We start from the raw sequence: 23,377 nt of genomic DNA on the forward strand, positions 1-23,377 counted from the left end.
CAGCAGCCACTAGCCACGTGTGACTTTCAAGCACATGTATCATGGCTAGTGGACTGAAGAAGTGAATTTTTAGCTCTATTTCATCTTAATTTAAAAAGCCACATGTGGCTATCATATTGGACAGTGCAGATTTAGATTAATTCATGGGGATAGCAAAATGATATAATTGAAAGTAACTATTTTTAGAATTGAGAAGACTGCACATCTCTGCAGAGCGGGGCAACAAAATTACAGAGAACAAGGGGCTGGTGGTTGTAGGAATGGCAGGGTGATGCAAGGGCAGAATGTGCTTAGGAGAAAGCAAAGAATCCTGGAGTGGAGGGAGTAGGGATAAAAGGCTGCAGGGTGAGATGTAGTTAGCTCCTGAGGGCCTTATTTGGCCTTTATTTTATTGGTAATGGGGAACTATTGAAGGGTTTTGAGGAGAGAGTTGACAGGATCAGAAACATACCTTTGTTATATTAGCCAGTCTATCTTAGGTGGGATGATTCAGGGAAGGGACTTAAGGCCAGAGACTGGCTCAGTATGAAGCAAGTGGAAGTGATACGCTGAAGATCTGGCTAGGTAGACAAGTAGACCAGTATCCTCAGGATGGCAGAAACTTGAGGTGATATTCAAGATCCGGGTTTTCAGGGTCCTAAGCTCAAAGAGTTGATTGCGAGTTAGTGCAGGATCTGGCCTTAGAGACTGACCAAGTCTTGGCCAGCTAAACAAACTGTGGACAGGTGATTTGGGTGCTAGAAACCTAATAGGTCTACTCCCTGCCTAGACCTTTTCTGCCCCCCCAGAAGTCCCCCCTTAAGTTCACAGGTGATTTTGGAGTGTTCTTTGCATCCATGTTAGGACGATATCTCCTGGTTATATAATTTCTACAGAGAGCTATTGCCTTCCCTTACATTTCAACTTGCATTTCTCAGAGTTACTGAACTTCCCTGGGAGGAACTTGGAGGAGTTGGTTATCCCCCTACTCACTGCTGGTGAAGATCATGAGGCTGGAGGTAGGAAAGAAGTGGAATGTGAGAGAGTTAGGAGGGAGAAGAGACAGATCTGGGTGCCTTGCAGTGAGGAGGAGGGAGAAGGAAGACACCCAGAGGGTCTTAGTTCCACGCCTGCCAGTACATGGGAAAATACAGTGTAACCTCTTTCCATATGAAGGTTGAGTAAAATCCCTGTCCCCTTTTTGCAAGCCATGAGGTGGGCTTGTCAGGAGAGTCCCCTGGATTCCTGTCACTTTAATTCAATATATAATCGTGTGTTTACTATAATGGGAGATTTCCTGGAAAGCTATAAACCCAACTGCTAAGAGGCTTCCCAGGAATTAATGGAAATTAGGAACAGCCCTCTTCCCAAGAACTTCGTCCACACTCAGGACATTAGGAACCACATGCCACACCCAGAGGAGAAAAATCTGATTGGCATTGGTTTGAACTAGATGGTCAGAAAGAGAATTGTGCTCACCTTTGCTTACTCGAGTGCTAGGACCCGAGATAGCTGGGTTTAACTTTGTCCTTGGCTGGGTGGAGCGGGGGCAGGATCCATTTCCCTGGGCCCCATCCCTGCCCCTTCCTGGTCATCTGGACACTTTTCCCATTATATAAATCTGATCTAGGAAAATGACAGTTGCCAAAGACCCATCATCAGAGAATCAGATAGGAGGAACATCAGCAAGTAGCTGATATAGCCAACCCTTCATCAGATGGAGGATTCCAGTCTCTTCCTAAGCCCTATGAGGAAGCGGTTCTCAAAGCCACTCAGCCAGCTAACAGCTGCCACAACCCAGTCTGCTGTCCTAACTCTTGGCCTGGTGCTCTCTCCACTAGAAGATTCTAAACTGGCAGTCCTTAGGGCAAATCTAGTACACAGGTGTGTTTCATTTGGCCTACATGGCATTTAAAAAGTTTTTGAATATTACCAACATATTAAAAAGTGGGGAAAAAGGAGAAAAATAAAAAAATAAAAATAAAATAAAAAGTGGGAAACTTGGGGCTAGCCAGTTAGCTCAGTTGGGTAGAGAACAGCCTTATAACACCAGAGTCATGTGGATCCTCGTACTGGCCAGCCACCGGAGGGGGGGGGGGGGGAAAATTTCATCCAAATACCTGGATTTTGGGCTTTTTTTGAAAAATTGGAAGACCTGTGAATAGCAGTACAGCATTTCAGCAGGGGACTGCTCTTCCAATGGGGCATGCACACTCCTGTGTGTTGGGCTCATTTACGAAAGCCCAGCGGTACTTACACAGTATATACAGTTCTTACCCGGCCTTGCTAAAGATCTGCACCTGGAATGCTGGTTACGCCACCTCCGTTCCATCTTCGATTTAGGGATTATCTACTATAGTGGCGCAGAGTAGTGGTTTCTCTGAGCTGAAAGCGTCTAAGAAAAGTCTGTTCTCAAACCCCCAAAGCTATTTGTGGTGTAGACCCGGCTTCTCCATATTCAAATTCCTGATTCCAAAAGTTCTTTCTACTGTAAGGAACTTTCAACTTGGAGTCAGGAAACCTGGATTCCCATCCCAGCCCTGCTCCTAATGACTGAGCCATTTTGAGGTGGTCGAACATGTTCTAAGTTTTTCCCATCTGTAAAATGAGGGGACTGGACTAAATGAGCGTGGAGGGTCGTCTGTGTTGAGACCTGCTACCTGCACAGAATCGCCCTTATCAGCTCGAGCACCCACAGAGGACCCAGCTCGCGCTAGGGGGCGCCAGGGCAGCCGCGGAGCCGGAGCCAGAAGGCGAGGCCGTGTCCCGGGGGAGGGGCCTAGAAGGGGCGGGGCGTAGGCGGGTGGGCCCCGGTGCCAGGTGCAGTTTGGTCCTCCCCGGGCGCCGTAGGCGGTGCTTCGCGCTCGCGCCTGGGGCTCAGGTTCTTCCTCGCCTGCTGCGGCGGCGGCGGGGGCTGAGGGAAGCTGCGGCGTCCCCCGAGACCTCCTCCCGGATTCCGCGCCCCCGGGACCATGGCCGCGCTGGCGGGTAAGGAAGGGCTGCTCCGTCCCGTCCCTCCGTTATCTCCGAAGGCTGGGCTCATGGCGCCTGAGGGGAGTCGGCGGCTCTCTCCAGGGTTTTAGCAGATTGGATCGTCGTGGGTCCGGCTCTTCAGAAGGACTTGGGGTGGAGGGCACAGCTCTCCCCCGGGGGGGACGGGGCATCTGGGAAACAGGGCTCCGGAGGCAGGCTGTTTGGGTGGCTTCTCGGAGTTGAAGTCCCCGGGAGGAAATAATTCTGGCTCCGCAAAGAGTCTAGCTTTTGGGGGAAGCTGGTGGTCGCAAGTCCCCAAATTAAAACCTTTTTCAAGGGAGTTGAGGAGCCTGCGATTCCCTTGGGGTGAGGGCTCTGTAGAATATGGTGAGTACAGCATCCTCTAGAGTTCAGGGCAGTTGGGAGATGGAGAATTATACTCCAGTTCTGGGTTTTCTGTGGAAAATGGAGGAAGGTATGACTTTCCCGCCAGGACCCAAGTCTTCTTGGTGCTATCTTGGTGCCTGGGATACCCTGGATCTTAGGGCTGTTTGCAGGAAATAGTGGAGTGTGGGCTTCCTTAGGGTTTAGGACGCGGACTAGGAGTAAGGGGAGATTGGACCATACCTCCTGGTGCCTAAAGATCTCTGCTACAGGTGGGGAAGGTGGGCCCCTGGGGCTCTAGGTCCTCCTATAGGGAGCTGGGTCCTCCAGCCTCTGAAACCACAGGGATGTGGCTAAACACCTCCTGGAAGGAAGAGTTGTCCAAGGGTGAAGAGTAGCTTAAGGGTTGGGTTAGCTGTGCTGCAGTCCCCTCCCAGTCACCTCACACACCACCCTGCAGCTTCCTGCCCTCCTTGTTTGTCCCCCCAGCACCAGGAACCTTTTGTTGCCTGTGTTTTCCAGCCACTTGTGTGGGTGGCCCAGCCTGTGGGTCCACCAGGGTCAATGTCCAGAAGCTTTCTAGAGGTGGCAGGAGAGAAGGCGGAGGGGGAGGCTGGATATCTGCCCCCACTTCCTGGCTTTGGGCCTGTGGACAGTCACTTCCTCCATCCTGAATACAAGGACCAGGCCACCAGTGGGTCACTTCCTCACCATGGGAGCATGGGATTTTTCTCCTGATTGATAATAATAGGCTTCTGGAGAAAGAGCTAGGAGTGGATAATGTCTCCTGTCCTTTTCTTTTAAGAAGTTTTCTAGCCCAGGGTTCTTCAACTCCAGTGATTTCCAGTGACTTTTTCTTACTACAGTGTAATATAGGTTCCCGTGATTCTCAGAAACTTTTGAAAGGTTTTAGAGTACAGTAGTTTTTATCACATCTTCCCTGAATGAAGTAAAACATTGTCTGGAGGCATAAAGCCTCTAGATGCATTAGTTTATGCATTCTTCCATTTATTCAAAGAATATTTGTTGGATACTTGTGTGCCATGCACTTATCCAAGTGCTGAGGAGTACAGTGGTGAACAAAATAGACATGGTCCTTGCCTTTGTGGTGCTTACAGTCCTAGAGATGGACAATAAGTGACAGAGATAGCAATTGAGATAAATGCTATAATAGTTCTAATAAACAATTGAGATAAGTGCTGTAAGACTGCCCCAGGAGTGAGGAGCAAGTTTCTGCTGATCCCTGAGGATAAGTAAAAGTCCAGCAAAGAAAGGACAAAGAACATTCTAGGCAGAGGGAATAGCATAAAAAGGCCCTGGAGTAAGTAGGCATGTGATGCTTTTGATAAGCTGGGATAAGGCCAATGTAGCTTTTTTATGGGTGAGGACACTAAGGCCCAGAAATTACTTGTTCAAAGTTCCATAGCCGAATAAGTGGTGGTGGCCAGAGTTCATATTTTCCAGCTTCAAGTTTTGTGCTTCATTCTCTCTATATCACAAACAGCAGAGTGAGGTTGTATGTGGAATCAGAGAAGGAAATGGGACTTAATTTACTTGTTTTTTTTTCTTTTCAAACTGTATTCCAAAACACCTCAGTCAGATTCATTCCTCTTGTGTAACAGGAGAATCAACGACAAAGAAATCAAATATTTACTGAGTGCCTGTGATGTCTACGGCACTGGGTTGGCCCAAGTTTTACCTCTTATAAATTTTAACAGATGTTAGAACCACAAGAGACTTTTGAAATAATATACAGTCTCCTCCTTTTACATATGAAGAAACTGAGGCAGGGAGGAAAATGGACTTGTCCAGGGTCACTCAACTAGTGGTAGAGCCAGGACTAACATAGGACTTCTCCAGTGCTCTTTTAAGTATTCCAGGCTGCTTGAGACATAAAGGGTCTGGCACATAGTAAGCCTTAATATGTATTTGTGGAAAAGAATAATATGTGGTTTGTGCCTTTGAGAAATTCAGTCTAGTTAGGGTAAAGAAAAAAATGGATAAACCAGGACAAGCTATTATAAATAGGCCCATATGTGATAACATTATAGAGTTTCAAAGATGAGGGAAAAGTAATTCATTCCACAAATATATTGAGTTTCTACCATGTGTGAAGCACTCTCAGCAGGGAACAAAGTAGACCAAATCCCTTCCCTTCCTTCATGGAGTATATGTTCTGGTGGGGAGAGATAAATAATAAGTAAATATATGAATATCATAAACAGGGATAAATGCTTTGAAGAGAAATAAAGTAAGATAAAGGGATGGGAGCAGTGGGTAGTCAGGGAATGTGCTTGGCATGTTTGAAGAATGGGAAAGTGTCCAGGATAGCTACCAGTTTTGGTCAGGTAATACTTCTTGAAGGAGGTAAAATTTGAGAAATATTAGGTTAAAAAAAAAAAAGTGTGTGGGAGGTGTGATATCTTAGGGAAGAAACTTGGAGTGTTGGATGCGAAAGTAGGCAAGTTTCAGGGTCTTCATAAGGGATGGTGAATAGATAAGTGGGGTGGAGGCAAGGATTGGGAGGTAAGGGAGTCATAGGCAGTGGAAGGTAAGGCTGAGAGGATGGGTGAAGCTGGACTGTGGAGGGTTTAATGCCAGGCTTAGGATTGTGGAATTTTCTAGTTTGCAGTAGACACCATAGGTTTAGAGGCAGGAAGAGGCACCAATCTGGAGGTGGGTACAGAGGGCCCTGAGATGAGGTGTTAGTGGTAGGAATAGAGAAGACACCAACCAGTAGTAGATACCTCATGACATGTGCAGGGCAGGAACACCTGGACGGCCTTGGGTATGGGATGGAGGGAGCAGGGTAGGGTCCAAGAGAACTGCAAGGTTTCAAAGCTGAATAAAAACCTATCATGTTCAAGGACTGTATTAGGCTTTCCACATTCATGGAGTGTTTTCTGCATCTTCTGGAGGCTGAGCTGATTCCCAGAGGGACTAGGGTTTGGGGAATAACAAGGAGTGGTGGGGCCCACCCCCAGGCATTACTTGACATTTCAGTGAGAGGATCTAATGCCGTAGCAGTCTCTTACAGGTCTATTTTCTTTCTCACTCTTGAACTTACTTTATACAATAACAAGAATTAGACTCTTTTACCTATTAATTTATATCCCATAGTAGCTAGAACATGATACCATTGCCTGGTTCCATTAAAGTATTCCTTGAACATTCACCTTGGGATTCTATTTCATCAGGTGTTTCTGCCTGTAATTTGTCTGGGAAAGAAAGGCTAAAGCATAGTTAAAGACATAGGCTTTGGTGTCTAGCAGACCTGTGGTCTAATCCCAGCTCTAACACTTATTAGCTGAGTATTTCAGTTTCCTCTTCCATAAAATGGGAACAATAAGAGTCCTTTAAGTACTAGTCCTTATCTTATGGCATCATTGTATTCAATTAATTCATACTTGCTTAGGACACTGCCTAGTAAAGGCTCAAAGTACAGTTGATAGACCCTCCATATCTGTGGGTTCCACATCTGTGGATTCAAACAACCACTGATCAAAAATATTTGGGAAAAAAATTTGCATCTGTACTGAACAGGTACAGACTTTTTTTCTTGTCATTATTTCCTAAACAGTATAGTATAACAGCTATTTACATAGCATTTACATTGTTTTAGGTATTGTAAGTAATCTAGAGATGATTTAAAGTATGCAGGAGGATGTGTATAGGTTATATGCCTATACTACGCCATTTTATATGAGGGACTTTAGCATTTGTAGATTTTGGTATCCATAGGAGGTCCTGGAACCAATCCCCCACAGATGCCAAGGGACGACTGTAGTTCTTTTTCCCCTATAATTGACAGCAGGTAGGGCATTGCTGTAGGAGAATATATGAATTGGTTAACCAGTTTTCTGGTAAAAAGATTCTTTACAGGCCTTCCTCCAGATAAGAAAATGCCTACTCATTCACAGCTAAGTAAACTTAAGGTTGGAAGCAAGAATCTGGGTGGCCTGAATTTGTCTCTCTATGGTGTATCCTATTACTGTACCGAATTTGCCCTGCCCCCAGCACGTGACTTTTTTCCTTTTTGACGTGTTATTTCTGTACATATCCTTGTCCTTCACACCCCCTGAGTATTCACCAAGGGCCCCAATAGTTCCTGGCCTAGTCGGTGCCTTGCACATAGGCAGGTAGAAAAAAAATTTGCCGAGTTTGTTTTGAAGACATTCCCTTCAGATTTTAGAAGTTTAGTGTATTCTGCTCAAATTTTTCCTCGGCCAACCTTCTAGGTATATATACAAGAAGGAAGAGAAGTTACTCACAAATCGGTTCAACTAAGTGCCAGGCACCACAGAAGGTATTTTCACATAAATTAAGTTATTTCTTTTAATCTGTTTGGTAATCCTATAAGGTAGGAGATAAGCTCAGAGAGATTAAATAATTTATCCAAGGACAGAGAGGCAAACAGTGACAGAACCAGGTTTCAAACCTCTTTTGCTTGACCCTCACAAAATTTTCCTTTTAAACTAAAAGGAAAAAGAGAACAATAGCAAGAATGAAACTTAACCTGAAAAGTGAGAAGCCCTAGGTTTGGTGTTGTAGGTTCTCAGAGATGAAAGGAATCATTTGATCTTTCCTTTTATGAAAGAAAATCTAAGGTCCAGAGAAGTTCAGAATCTCCTTTAAAAATCATCTAATTTTTTTCATTAGACACTCTTTGGTTATATTTGGTAACCTAGTGAGAAAGAAAACCCTTTGGGGATACAGGGCAGAGCATCTAGAGGAATGTTAATCATATTGTTATTCTTGTTGGTAGCCACTTCATTAAAATATGATCTTTTGGGCTGGCCCGGTGGCGCACTGGAGAGCGCGCCGCTTGGGAGCACGGCGGCGCTCCCGCCGAGGGTTCGGATCCCATGTGGAGACCGGTTCCCACTCACTGGCTGAGCGCGGTGCGGGCGCAACACCGAGGGTTGCGATCCCGTTGCCGGTCAGTAAAAAAGACAAAAAGGAAAAAAAAAAATTCCAATTTAATATAATTTGGAAGTGAAGTTTAAAATATTCAGTATCAAAATTTCAAACAATACAGTAGTTTATAGAGCAAAACTTGAAATTCCCCCAGCACGGTGCGGGCGCAACACCGAGGGTTGCGATCCCGTTGCCGGTCCCTGGTACGGGCGCGACACCGAGGGTTGTGATCCCGTTACCGGTCAGTAAAAAAGACAAAAAGGAAAAAAATATATATATGATCTTTTTCTCTTGGCTATCCCCCACCAGCTGCTGCCCTGCCCTTCTGCTTCCTGCTTTCTCCTGGAACAAGTGGGGTTTATACACCTGACCTACCAGTTCCTAGGGGGCCTAGTAATTACCATACTTATTGTTTTATGCTGCACTGAATTGGCTAGGTTTTGTTCCTGGTTCTCATTGTCTGGATGGAACATGAGAAGCTTCAGAGATTTTCCTCAAATGAAAGGATAGAATCTGTACATGCTGGTTCATGCTAAGCATTAGGGTCTCATGAGCTCTCAGTGCTTGGGGATTTCTCACCACTTTGAAACTGAAAAAGATGAGTTTGCAGAAACCCAGCTCTTACATCAATTTTAAAGTGAGTGTTTTGGGAAATGCACTGGCTCTGAGCCAGGGTACCACGCCAAGCCCTTCCACTGAATAACTGTGTGGTCTTGAGCAAGTTTCTACTTGTCTGAGGCTGCATAGGGTAATAAAAATACAACTGGCCTGGTAGTCTCAGAGCATGGGTTTGAGTCCTTGCTGGACCAGCTTTCACTAGTTTTGTGATGGTTAGGTAACTCTATTCTTCAAATACATTTTTCTTTCAGAAAAATGAAATGGTTGGAAAAGATTACATGATTTTAAAGGCTCTTCCACCCTTACCATCTTGTCATCCTCATGCCTGCCCCAGTGGATTTTCAGATTGTTTAAGGGTCACATTACCAATTATTAAGTTGGGAGAGAAGAACATATATAAAGTGAATATATTTTACATTAAGATTTAAAAGATCTTGAAGGTGAGAACCTTTGTAATGAGCCTTTTGTAATTCTCACCTTATTTGCATTATACATTTACCACTTCTTAAAAGCAGCAAATTGCAATAATAACTGAAGGCACAGTTTTCTGTTTATTAAACACCTAATAAGGTCCCCTTATTGTTTTATGCTGTTGTGAACATTTACTTAATCAAGCTCCCTTTCTGGACTCTGACAGCCAGTAGCCATTGTTGATAACTTTGCAAATAATGAGAGGTAAATGCTGTAGAGGGAGAGGGTGAACAGCCTGGTACAATGAAGTATTTTTATAGAGGAAGAGCCTCCTAGGCAGGCTGGACTCTGAATTGGTCTTCACAGGATTTCATAGAAATCCCCAACTTCGCAGTACAGTATTATATTTCTCTTACATGTCTTATAATAAAGCTTGTAAGAGAATCAGGATCATTGACTTTCACGACTGTAAGGGAGCTAAAGAGGCCAAAACTATTCTTTTAAAGAGGGTCTAGGCTCAGGAGGCTGAGGGGTCTGGGTGAATATCCTTACTCAAGAACTTTCTAACAGAAAAGCAGTGCATTAACAGATAAACTGAGGTCAGGTGTATCCACATGAGTCTTTACTCATAGGTAGTCACCCTGGAAGCCAGAGCACTTACTCCGGTGGAATTATCCCTGAATGCCTTTGGAGCTTGTCTTTGAAATTACCTTTATAACTCGCAGTTGGATCCAACTTTTCAGATGGATTTGACACACAAAGGAGTGTCTGTTCTGCACCAGGCCCTGTGCTTGGCCCTGAGGAGATGGAGATGATCAAGATGTAGTTCTTGTCCATAGAGCTGGGGATGAGTTGGGGGGAGGAGAGCAGAGAGAGAGAGACTGGAGGAGACAGAAGAGTGCACAGTGGACTGTAATTAAAGAACAAATGATATAAAACTGGTATAGACAAAATGAAATCAACACTGCCTGCCTTTGGGGGATCATCAAGGAAGGATAGAAGTTTGATTAAAGGAAAAGATGGGGAAAATATCCTAAACATAGAAGTAGCTTTAGGTGTGAATGTCAGGAAGCCAGAACATGAATGTGTATGACAGAAATAGAAAATAGATCAGAATGTAACTAGAGTATCCCTTTGTAAGGGATGATGAGAGATAAAGGTTCTTTGGGGCCACCTTGTAAGGGCCAGTCACTCCTTCAATAAATGTTTATTGAAGGACTGCAGCAGGCCAGGGGTAGACTTGATTTTCCTAGTCCTTTAGAGGTAACAATAGCCAACTCTAGTAATGTGTGAGTTTTTGTTCCTGCCTCAGGGCCTTTGCACTTGTTTTTCTCCCTCTGTCTTCAATGTTATACTTTCTTCCCCCTTTTTTGCATGCTTAACTTATATTCATCCTTTAGAGCTCAGCTTAGAAATTACTTCCTCAAGGAATACTCCGTTTTTCTCCCTCTGTCTTCAATGTTATACTTTCTTCCCCCTTTTTTGCCTGCTTAACTTATATTCATCCTTTAGAGCTCAGCTTAGAAATTACTTCCTCAAGGAATACTCCTTTGCCCCCTACCCCTGTTTTCCTATTTATGAATTTGATGTCTTCATCATACCACTTGCCCCAATTATAAGTCAATAGTTGTTATTGTTTAATATTTGCTCTATGTTTAATCTCTCCCTTGTTTACTGCTCTTTCCCCCACACAGTGTTAGACACATAGTTGGCATGCAGTAAATATTTGCTGAAAGAATGACTGAAGTGTGTCCATTGAATTTAGCAAAAGCAGTCACTGTTGATCTTGGTAAGACAGTTTCAGAGAAATGGTGAGGGTACAAGCCAGATTGCAGTGGATTATGCAGCAAGTGGGAAGTGAGAAAATGAGGACAGTGATGCATTGACAACTTTTTCTTACATGTGGCTGTGAAGGGGAGAAGCAAGATGAGAAAATGGGGTCCAGAGTTTGGTTTATTTTCTGATGAGAGAGACTTGAACTTATTTAAGTGATAATGAGAAGGAGGAGATGCAGAAAGGGGCATGGGGTGGAGATAACTGAAAGTCTCCTAAGAGGTGGGATAGGATGGGATCCAGGACAGGAGTGCCATGCTAAATAGTCCAGCCTTTGTTCTGTAGACACTAGGGAGTCTGACCTAGAGCTGAGATAGCTTGGAGTCTGGGTGAGCTAGCTAAAATTGTGCAGTAGAGAGGGGAAAGAAGCCAAAGACCTGAACTAGGGCTGGAGCAAATGACAGGGAAGGACTAGAGAGACATTTGGAAGGTGGAACCTGGTGGATATGAGAGGAGGGAGTAGGGGGTCTTGATTTTTTGTCCCTCATGCTTAACACAGAGCAGGTGCTAAAATAAGTGTTGATTGAATTGCTTTGAGTTTCTCAAGACTGGAGAAAGCACAGCAGGGTCTGGAGGGTGTGGCAATAAGGAGTCATCTCAAATATTCTCATAGTGGAAAGTCCTGATCCTCTTTGAATTTTGGAAACAGCCAGAAGTCATTCAGAGCCAAGATGCTGAATTGTTGAGTAAGTGGGTGGTCATGTTAGAGACTATTCCTTTGGGGTTAAAAAGTAAAAACAAGAAATAAGGTGTGGCTCTAAAATAATGAGATTTGCTGGGGGTGGGGCGTGGCTGCTCATAAACTGACCTTGAAAGTCCTTCCATGTAAGAGTTCTAAAAATGTTTCAAACATTTGTTCTAGGGCCGGCCCGGTGGCGCACTGCTACAGTGCGCCGCTTGGGGGCACGGCGGCGCTCCCGCCGAGGGTTCGGATCCCACATACAGACCGGTTCCCGCTCACTGGCTGAGCGAGGTGCGGATGCAACACCGAGGGTTGCGATCCCGTTGCCGGTCCCGGTCCGGTATTACATGGTAGGAATCCTGTCCCTTTGCCCCTGCTACTTTGGGCCTCAAACCTCTTAGTTTTGGTTTTGTGTGCAGGTGAAGATGCCTGGAGGTGTCGGGGCTGTGGGGACCATGTTGCTCCAAGCCAGAGGTTGTACCGGACTGTCAATGAAGCCTGGCACAGCTCTTGCTTCCGGTAAGTGGGTTTGTCCTCCTGTCTTTACCAATGTACGACTGGCCAGGCACTATTTCGTGTTCTGGGAAATACAGAAACAAACTTCCGACTCAAGTTTCGATCTCGGTGGGGAGAGGAAAGTGCCGAGGAAGAGCACATGACCATACCTTAAGTGTGGTACCCCTAAAGCCAGGTTTAAGTGGAAGAGCCACAGATGGGCCAAGTGCAGCTGGAGATAGCGTGGGGGGGATGGAGGGAGCCTTTTCCAGGGTTTCTCCCAACACTCTTACTTTATGGGTGAGGAAACTGAGGCCCAGAAAGAGTGACTTTCTCATGTCTGCACTAATGACTACACAGGTGCCTCAAGGGTTGTTTTTAGTGTGATTGGAAGAGCTGGCTCTTCTTCACCACAGGATGCCTCCCTAGATTCCTACTTTTTGTTATTAACTTTATTATAGCTCTTAGGTTATTGTTTAGAGGCAGCTTGGTTTCTTGAAAGTTGCATAGACTTTCAAGGCAAATTTCTTCCTGCTGTTTGAGATTCATTTTCCTCATCTGGAAAGCAGGGGTGTTAGTTAATAATCTGTCTCACAGACTTGTTGGGACTGAATGAAATAATATATGCAAAGCACCCAGCTCATGGTAGGCACCCACTGAGTCGTTATTCCTTTCCCCCACAGATTGGAATATTGAAGGGTCGGAGTTTGTCTTTGTATTCTCCAGAACATAAAACACCGCCTGTCCCATACTCATTCCACATCGGCAGAAGGAGGAGCTGTCCAGCCTGGAGGCTGGGTGGGCATGTCTGGCTCCCATGGTCTGAAGTGGTGGGGTGTGCTCATGTCCTGATGAGACAGACTATAGACAGGCACCGTGTGCTGTAGATTCCAGCTCCCATGCACAGCTCTGTTTTGCAAAGAGCTTTTATCAAATAATTTAGTGGAAGGGCCAGCCCCTGGCTCACTTGGGTGAGCGTGGTGCTGACAACACCAAGTCAAGGGTTAAGATCCCCTTACTGGTCATCTTTTTAAAAAATAATAATAATTTAGTTGACATTTAAGTGCTTTCCTCCCCCCGGGAACTACATGGGGGTTGGCCTAGAGAGATCTGGCCTCTGGAAGAGTTGGAGAGGAGCCAACATTTTCCTGCTGTATCAGCTCTAACTCAGAGCTCTCAAATCTTCTCTGTAGATCTGATTCCCTTGGTTCCTCCTCCCTTTACTCCCAAGGGGGAAGTTGATTCTTCCTTTTTTTTTGCTGTTAGTATAATCAGAACAGAGAGCGTCAAAGCTGAAAGGAACCTTATAGATAGAGCCTTTGGATAGCCCTTTTATTTTACAGCTGAGGCTAACGAGCAGCATCAGACCCAATGAGTTCCCAGACTGGGACTTGCCTTGGCATCTAACTCATATGGTTACGTTCATTCCTGCTGTTTTCCTATTTGTATGAGTATTTTCTATCCAAAATAAACAGGACAGGTTAGAACAATCTAATATTTGGTGTTTCTGGATTCTCCTAGAGCTAAAGAACTTCAGAACTAGAAGGGTCCACCTGCTGTGTGGTATATCCTTTCACATCACAGATGAGAGGCCTGAAACCAAAAGGACTTGCTCAGGGTCACTTAGAGAGGCCAAGGATGACAAGAGCTGGCCCTCAAACTGAGTTCTTGGATCATTTGTAGGTCTGGTCAGATGATAGCTTATTAGAGAGGTAGGTAGGTGTGTGTGTGTGTGTGTGTGTGTGTGTGTGTGTGTGTGTGTGTGTGTGTGAAAGAGAGTGAGAGAGAAACATATACACACAAATACATGTACATAAAGAAGGCACATTAGCATTATGGATAAGAGTATAGGCCATGGCATAAACAAACCAAAAAAAGGAAAACAAGAAACAAAAAAAGAGTACAGGCGATAGAACAAGACTATTTGGTTTTAAATCCTGGCTTTGCAGTATATTAACTGGCCTTAGTTGACTTCCCTGAGCTTCAGGAACCTCATCTATAAAATGAGGATAAGAACATTACTCATCTCACATGGGGGGATTAAATGTGATAACCTATATAAAGTGCCTAGTATAGTATCTGACACATAGAAAACCCTTAATAATCAGTAGTTGTCACTTCATATTATGTTGTAAGTGTGTGTCTATATACACCTACATGTATACATTTATTTCTCTCATTACACATTCATTGGCTATCTGATGCTGAGGGATTAAGGGCATCTGTGAACCACACTGGCACAATTATACCAAATACCATGCCTGTGGGGGAAGTAGAGCATCTTGGTTCAGTCTCCTAGTTGTAGCTTCCCCTTGAGGACAGAGACTCTAAACCAGCTCTTCTAAAAGAGCTCATCTCCTGACCCCTGAGCTTCCCTATGATAAACTGAAACTAGATGACATGACTCCCAAAGGTAAAGCCCAGTCATTTGTCCTGGGGAGATTGACTGTCTTTTGGAGCCAATTTGGCTTTTGCCCAAATTGGAGGAAGATCATCAGGACTGGGAAGGATCATATTTGTCTGACTCGCGAGGTAACACCGGTTATGAGGACCGTGAAGCATCAGGCTGAAGGGTCTTCTACAATCTCTTCCACCCCACCTTGCCTGTGATTCTGTGATTCATATTTGTCTGACTCGCGAGGTAACACCGGTTATGAGGACCGTGGAGCATCAGGCTGAAGGGTCTTCTACAATCTCTTCCACCCCACCTTGCCTGTGATTCTGTGATGAAATTAGTGTGTCTGGGTGCAGGCCTACTGGAAGCAGTACCCTCCCTTTGTACTACTCAGGGAAATTCATTCTTCATGGCTCCATTCCAGCCTTGCTCTTACCCAGTTGGGCTACAGTTACAGTAAAGGAAATGACTTTTCTTCTCTCCTTCCTCCTACACCTTTGTTTTCCTAGTCACAGGATGGAGCTGGATATTGAATGGAGAAATTTCTGGGGTTGGCCCAAGCTCCTCCCCTCTCCTCTTCCTTACACTACCCCACTTTCCTGTCTGCAGCCACATCAGTAATCCTGCCTCTGATAGCCTTCTGCTAGATTGCTCAGGTGCTCAGGACAATCAGGAGCCACTTAAGGCTAGAACCTAGAACTGTGCAGTGGAGGCCAGCTGACAAACCTCCTGGAATTAGCCCAGTCTGTCATTGTGCTGGTACAGTTGGGCATCTGGCCAGGATCCTTCTGATCTCCTGGACACATGGCTGATCAGCCCTACTGATTCCTCTCCCAAGCCTTCCCAACAGACCTGTTTAAACTCTACTTCTGGTCTTCCCTTTTCTTGAGCAGTGCTGTCAATTCTAGATCTGGAGCCATCCTCTCTGAAGCTCTCTGGAACTGGCCCACTCTCCTTGGGGGAGGCCAGGAGAGCAGCCAGAGTAGTTGTCCTTTGTAGCTGAGGTTAAAGTGTGGAACTGTGAATTATTGGCATATTGGCAAGCCAAAGAACCTTGACAAGTTTTCTGATCATTGTTCCTTCACCCTTTTCAGAAGTTTTTGGCTAAGGAGGAGGGGTCCTAAAAGGGGAAAGCTGCCTCTGTTAGTCTTTATGGCCCCAACCTGGGTCACTGTTGCTTGACCTGGTTCCTAATGGCATTATCAGTGGGAAAATCCACCACTCTTAAGGCACCTGGGAACTCTCAGGACCTCGTTTTCTCAGGATCACAAGCACAAACTATTTCAGCTTTCTCTTTTGAGAAAAAGATTACTAATGCCTATGTTCTGGAAAAGGGTTAATGCAGATAGAAGGCTGTCTTTACTTCATCAGACAACAGACTATTTCTGCTAAATTTGTGACTCCAGGAAGGCCAGTGAAGAAATGACACATGTAGCAACCAGAGACTGTGTTGAAATGGGCTGGCTGACAACCGGCTACTTTCTGTGATGCTAAAAACCACATTCGTTTTCTCACCCTCATCCTTATCTAAACAAGCATGGCAGGATCATAATTACAGTAATAGGTTCCATTTGTTAAGTGCTCTGTGCCAGACAGTATCTTAAGCATTTCACGTGTGTTATCTCATTTAATCGTTACAGCAACCCACAAGATGTAGTACTGGTCTTAACTACTTTAAAAATAGGGAAATGCGGGCCGGCCCGGTGGCGCACTGGAGAGCGCGCCGCTTGGGAGCGCGGCGGCGCTCCCACCGAGGGTTCGGATCCCATGTGGAGACCGGTTCCCGCTCACTGGCTGAGCGCGGTGCGGGCGCAACACCGGGGGTTGCGATCCCGTTGCCGGTCAGTAAAAAAAAAAAAAAAAGGAAAAAAAAATAGGGAAATGGAAGTTACTTGCTTAAGGTTACAGAACCAGTAAGTAGCATAGCTGGGATTTGAACCCAGCCATTCTGTTTCCTTACAAGAGTCTCTTGGCATTCCCGAATATGGGTATGTCATTTAACCTCACTGAGCCTCAGTTTCCTCTTCTATAATAAGGGGGCAAAAACCCTTACCCTGCCTGCCACACATTGGTGGTGTCAGATAACATTGAAAGGTATTGGTTCAAAGGCTTGAACTCTGAAGTGTCAACAAAAGTGCCGTTAGTTTTCTCCTGGGTTTCAGGATCCTGATGTGGGAGTAGTAGAGCAACCCTGCCCTCTGCTGTTATACTGTTGATGTTGCTGCCATATTTACTGGCCCAAGCCATTGTTTCTGGTTGTGGCCTCCTCTGGAAGTGTTTGCTCGTTTGTCCAGTTTGTCTCTGAGGAAACAGCTACCCATCAGGTCACTAAGGCTGGCTGTTGGAAAGGGGGCTGGGGCCTGCCTGACAGAGGAAAGAAGGACAGACACCTGGGCCTTCCTCTGCCCCTACAGGAGACTCCAGCCTGAACACAGCATGGGACTCCTAGGGTGTGGGAGCAGCATGTGATTTTCAATGTTCCTTAATCCTGCTCTTTTCATTGGGAAGAAAGGACTAAGACCTCACAGAAGCCCTTAAGCTGCTATCCAGGACAGAGTTGGAGAAATGGAGAGGGATGGGGCCAAGAATGTTTGACTGATACCTATTAAGCATCGTATTAAGAGAGTAACTTATATTATCTCACAGTAACTCTGCAACCCCCATTTTTATGCTAAAACAGGAAGGCCCAGAAAGGTAGAGTAACACGTCCAGCGTTACACAGCTGACATTTGAGCTCAGGTCTCCCTGGCTCCCAAGAGGGACCTCTTTCCACTGGGACTCCCAAGAAAGAACAATAGACTTTGAGTCAGAAAACCTGATTTGAAGGCCGGCCCATGGCTCACTCGGTAGAGTGCGGTGCTGATAACACCAAGGCCACGGGTTCGGATCCTATATAGGGATGGCCGGTTTGCTCACTGGCTGAGCGTGGTGCTGACAACACCAGGCCAAGGGTTGAGATCCCCTTACCGATCATCTTTATAAAAAAAAAAAGAAAAAAGAAAACCTGATTTGAGTCTTAGATGAGCCAGGCTAACTGTGTAACTATGGGCAAGTTCCTTAGCCCCTGTGAGCCTCAATTTCTTCTGTGAAATGTGGTAAAAGTAATTCACCTCATGGAATAGTCATGAGGATCAAAGAGTTAACTCTTCAAGGTACCTCTTCAAGGAGCTAACTGGTAACTCTTCAGTCTTCATTTTATGTGACCTCTCAAACTGCTCTAGAGGTAGTGGTGGAGAAAAGTGATTAAGAGTTTGGATCAGGGACCGACCCTGTGGCTCACTCGGGAGAGTGCGGTGCTGGGAGCGCAATGGCACAGGGAGCGCCAAGGCTGCGGGTTCGGATCCTATATAGGGATGGCCGGTGCGCTCACTGGCTGAGCGCAGTGCGGGCGACACCAAGCCAAGGGTTATGCTCCCCTTACCAGTCACAAAAAAAAAAAAAAAGAGTTTGGATCAGGCTGCTTGGACTAACATCCCAGCTACACTTAGCAGCCACCTGACCATGATTCAGCTGCTTAACCTCTTTGCCACAGTTTCCTCATCTGTGAAAGGAGAAATGGTTGTCATGCAGATTAAATTCGATCATATGAGGGTACTTCAAAAAGTTCGTGGAAAAACAGAATTGAAAGATAATACTGTTCTTTCCATGGATTTTTTGAAGTACCCTCATGTATTCAAAGTCCTTAGCACAATGCCTGGCCATGGTTAGGACTTGGTAGATGTTAGCTTTTATTATTAATGTCTGTCACTCTTGAAACATTCTGTTGCCTTGGCTTCCATGACATTCCACACTCCGGGTTTTCCCCCGTCTCTCTGGTAATTCCAGTTTGCTTATCCTCCTTTCTCCAGCTCTGAGATGTTGTCATTCCTCCAGATGTGCTCTGTTTTCCCTAGGCAGTCTTACACATACCCATGGCTTCCACTGTCTTCCATATACTGATGACCCGAAATCAATATCTCCAGCACTAACCTTTCCACTGAGTTCTACACCTGTATATCCTACTGTCAATTTAACACGTTCATTTGAATGTCTTCAAAGCACCTCAGACTCTGCTGGACTTTCAGTCTTCCCCTCAAAACTGGCTCCTCTTCCATTGTAACCTATCTCATTGAGTGGCACCATCATCCATCCACTGCCTAAGCCGGAAATCTGGGAATCCTTGATACCTCTTCACTCTCGTTCTCCATATCCAAGCCTATTAGTTTTACCTCTAGGTTGTATTTTGAATTCATTCACTTCTTACCATTTCTCCCACCACCACCCAAGCTACATCATCTCTCACCCAGATGGCTGCAATAGCCTCTATCTCCCCAGTCTCCCACAGTCACTCTGCACACCCCAATCCATTCTCTACAGAGCAGTTGGAATAAGTGATTCTTTAAAAAAAAAAAATGACCACATCACACTCTGTTGTCTCTCCTTCCACAGCTTTCCAGTGTTCTTGGATAAAGACCATAATCTTTAATGTGGCCTACAGTAGACCCCCCACCCCCATAATCTGGCCTGTCCCCATGTCTGAATGTTCTCTGTATTTTAGCCTCACTGCCCTTCTTCATAGGGCCTAAAACGCACCCTCTTTCCTTCTGATAAGGGCTTCATTCATGCAGCTTCTTCTGCCTGGAATGCCGCCTTACCCTCTTTTTGCCTGGTTAACTCCTACTCTTCATTCAGATCTTTACCTGGATAGCTCAGAGAAATAGTTATTTCTGACCCCTGAAGAATAGATCAGGTCCCCTCTTTTATGCTTTCATAGACCTTGCCTTTGAAGTTTTTTTGTTGTTTTAATCTCACATTTATTCATGTGATCATCTCTTTAATGACTTTTTGAGACGTCTAATAGTAAGCACAACTTGATCAGGGTCCACAGGGCTTTTTGCCCCTCTTTGAGCACATCGTTGGCATAAGAGGGATATTTGTTGAATGAGTTGCCAGAAGTGGCCAAGAGATGTGATGTAAGTGAGGCCTTTCCCTGTTCTTCCCCTTCCCCATATCCTTCCCTTAGCAGCCACCGTGTCTGCAGTTACTGTAAGTGGCAAGGAGGTATCAGTTCCGGACATTGGGTTGTTTTTGAAAATTGTCTGCAAGTGTTGAGGTGAGAAGTTAAAGATTTATCTTTTGCCCTCAGAGAAACCATCCCACAGTGAGGAGAAGCCAGAGAGGCTGACTCAGGAGTCCTGTTCCCCAGCAGCAGGTCTTGAGCTGAACTTCTCTGTAGGTACTGTCCACACAGGAACAAGCCCTGGGTTACTGGATACCTCTGGAGAGAGAGGCACTAGAGGAAAAATGAGTTCAGCTACTCTAGCCCAAACTGAAATCTAAAAAATCTCAATTCCATTCGTAAGTTTGTCTTTTTGTTTTTTGTTTTTGATTTTATCTTTGAAGGATGGCATTAGCTAAAGATGCCATTAAGTGTAGAGTGGAAAAAATGGAATACTTACATAATATCTTTTACTTATAGGTAATTTATGGTGGAGAGGGGATTGAATAGGTTGGCAATTCCCCAAGAACTTGGAAATGAAATTTGTCCTTTGTGAGTTAAACTAATTAGATCTACACGTAAATGAGAGCAGTAGTTAAGAGCACAGACTCTATAACCCAGTTGCTTGGGTTCAAACCCTGGTTCTGCCATTTATTAGCTATGCACTTTAGGCAAATTACTTACCCATTTTGTGCTTCATTCCCTCTCTATAAAATGAAGATACTAACTTACTACTTACCTCCTGCTATTATTGTGAGAAGTAGATGAGTGAAGTTATGTGTAGCACTGGGAACAGGGCCTCACACAGAGTGAACACTCAGGAGTGTTACCTGTTTGTTATTAGCTGCTAGAGATGCAAATGTCTCCCAGGGCTGAATTGTATGTGAATTGATGATTGTTCCACGTATCTAAAATAATGAATTTTTTCAATTAAAACTTAGTCTAAAAACTAATATAATAAATAATAAGTGACCAACAGTGAAACAGAAAGTGAAAAGTCAGTGTGGTAAAACTAGTGGTAAGATAAAGACACTGAATGTATTTGATCACCAGAAGAGGGTTCTTTGTTGTAGGCAGGGCTAGTTTGCCTGATTTACTATAGCTGGGATGAAATTTCTCTCCCTGGCTATTCATTTCTCTTTATTTTAAGTCCATGCTCATAGAACAACCTTCTAATGCCTAATTCAGCTTCTGAGACACTTGATAATAGGAAGAGTCTGGAAGTAGTACCTGTTTGGGGGATGTGGGCATTCTGATTTCAATTATTAATTCATAAATGGACAGTGAGCTTGATAAATGGTTAGCACAGAACCATCACAGAATGTCTGCACCTCTCTGGATATTATGAAGTCCTATTTCTGGAATTAAAAGGCCAAAAACTAGGCCGAGATTAGGGTTATTGACCAAGGTGATACCAGCCTTGGAGAGGTTTCTGGGTGGTTGGTCAGCCAGCCTTCCTCTGACCACACCCTTTCTCATTGCTTCTTTCAGCATTGACCTTCTAGGTGTGACATTTTTTTGCTCACCTAACTCCTTCCTTTTACAAAGGGAGAAATTGAAGCCCAGAGGGATTTAATGGCTTGCCTAAGATCACACAGCAAGTTTGTTGTTAACCAGGGCAAGTTTTCAGGTCTTCTCTGCCAGGCAAAGGCTTTTATCCTGGTGTTGCCTAGAGATTTGTTTAGGTGTTCAAGGCATTTTTTCCTGGTGCAGCCAGAAGAAGAATGTTCATGTGAATGCAGCATTTGATACTGAATGTTAGACATTCAATTTTCTGATATTAATATCATGGAGCAACAGTGGATGATTATCTACAAGGGTTTATAATCCTATTCTTGTGTGCTTGTAGCCCATACCAACAAATCTCAGCTGTTAAAATGACCAAGTCAGTAGAGATGTAGCCCCAGAACAAAGGCATAGTCTTCTGTTAGTGAACACTAGTTGGCCAGCAAACTTCTCATGGACATATACACAGTCAGTGGTAGACTTGAGGCATAAATGCCCATTTAGGGAGTCAAGCTGACAACTAAAGACCAGCATTCTCTTTGGTGTTTCAGACTTTATGTTCTATTCATTTGGAACTTCTGCTTGCTTAAATATCTGATAACTCTTCACTGCCTATAGGCAACTTGTTAGCTTGGCAGATCTGGCCTTTAGTGATCTGTCCTTGCTCTCTCCTACCATCCCAGCCTCCTCCCTGATTACTGTCCACATTGGCCCTGCAGTACAGTTTCTGGCCCTGCTCAGTGTTATGTGAGCATACCAGACTCTTTTATGCCTCGGTGCATTTGCACATGTTGTTCTTTCAGGCTAAAGTACCTCTTGTCCACCTGGCAATCAGCCTCTTAAAGTCAGCCAATACATCCTATCCTCTGTGGAAGAGTCCCTCCAAATCTACCCTCACGCCTCCCCACCAATGAGAGGAGACTTTCTCCTTCTTTGTTATTCTTCTTATACTTCAGTTATAGCCTTATTAGTATTTGTTTACACACCTAGTGTCACTGTTTGAGTATGAAATTCTCCAAGTGTGGCACCATGTCTAATTTGTCTTTGTATCCCAGAGCTTAGCAGAGTGCCTAGAATGCGGTGGGCGCTCATGTGTGTTGGGTGAATGATGTATTTGTTGAATGACTCTTTGGACACTAGAATAAAGCCCTTCTAGTGTGCATCATCTCCATCTCTTTGCTCTGCAATATTCTCCTAGACAAGAGCTTTTCTTTTGAGGTAAGGGGTAGAATAAGACCTCAGTCTGTAAATATCATCCCTAAGTCTTAAACTGTCAAAGCTAGACCCTCAAGGGATGGCATGCCTTCTACAACTGGCAGCCACTTTGCTATTTTGCCTTGTTTTTTCTTTCTTCCCCCCCAAAGCTAGAATCCCTTTTATCCTGGGAAGTGCTGGAGGGGTGCTAACAAATTCTCTTTCTCCGTGCTACTTACCATTACCAAAAAATACCTGAGCACCTCATGCCAGACTTGAATTAAGGCTGTTTTCTTCTATATCAGTCATGTCATGCCTTCCTGTAGCAATTTTGATTAGGTCAGAGGATGCTCACTCTACTCCCATCAGTAGCACTGACTCTTGCAGAAGCACCAACTGCTTCTGAAGTTGGCATATATCATCCCTCATGTTTGTTTCTTTGTTTTAAACTTGTTTTAGTTACAGAATAGACTTTTCATGGAATGACCCCATCTTCCAGAACCTTTTGATACCATACCCTGAGCACCACTACAGTTTCAATGAGGAAAGAGAGGCAGCTACTGTAGTGTTACAAATGACTAAGATTGGCACCAGGAAAGAGAAAGTCCCTCGTGAGTCAAGGCTTAACAAAATGTCAATCACCAGGGCCAGCTGGTTAGCTCAGCTGGTTTGAGCACAGCTTTGTAACCCCAAGGTCATGGGTTCAGATCTCTGCACCAACCAGCTGCAAAAAAAAAAAAAAAAGATGAAAATGTCAATCACCAAACATTTATTTATTAAGCTGCATTCAGAATAAGATGAGCGGGGCCGGCCCGGTGGCGCACTGCTACAGTGCGCCGCTTGGGAGTGCAGCGGTGCTCCCGCCGAGGGTTCGGATCCCACATACAGACCGGTTCCCGCTCACTGGTTGAGCGAGGTGCGGGCGCAGCACCGAGGGTTGCGATCCCGTTGCCGGTCCCGGTCCGGGGCGCAGCACCGAGGGTTGCGATCCCGTTGCCGGTCCCGGTCCGGG

General features: G+C 44.9%; 1 protein-coding gene across 1 annotated transcript in view; it reads left to right on the plus strand.

Annotated features, from left to right (window-relative positions):
* Nucleotides 1-2,906: 2,906 nt before the first annotated feature.
* Nucleotides 2,907-23,377, plus strand: part of LIMK2 (LIM domain kinase 2) — a gene marked incomplete at its 3' end in the record, with an annotated part of 52,412 nt that continues 31,941 nt past the window's right edge. Inside the window, exons 1-2 of the mRNA XM_008589649.1 lie at nucleotides 2,907-2,967; nucleotides 12,217-12,316. Of these exons, the coding sequence (XP_008587871.1) occupies nucleotides 2,952-2,967; nucleotides 12,217-12,316 (116 nt within the window). The remainder of the gene's footprint in view (nucleotides 2,968-12,216; nucleotides 12,317-23,377) is intronic.

Source organism: Galeopterus variegatus, unplaced genomic scaffold (assembly GCF_000696425.1).
Source record: "Galeopterus variegatus unplaced genomic scaffold, G_variegatus-3.0.2 Scaffold5566, whole genome shotgun sequence".
Lineage (NCBI taxonomy): Eukaryota > Metazoa > Chordata > Mammalia > Dermoptera > Cynocephalidae > Galeopterus > Galeopterus variegatus.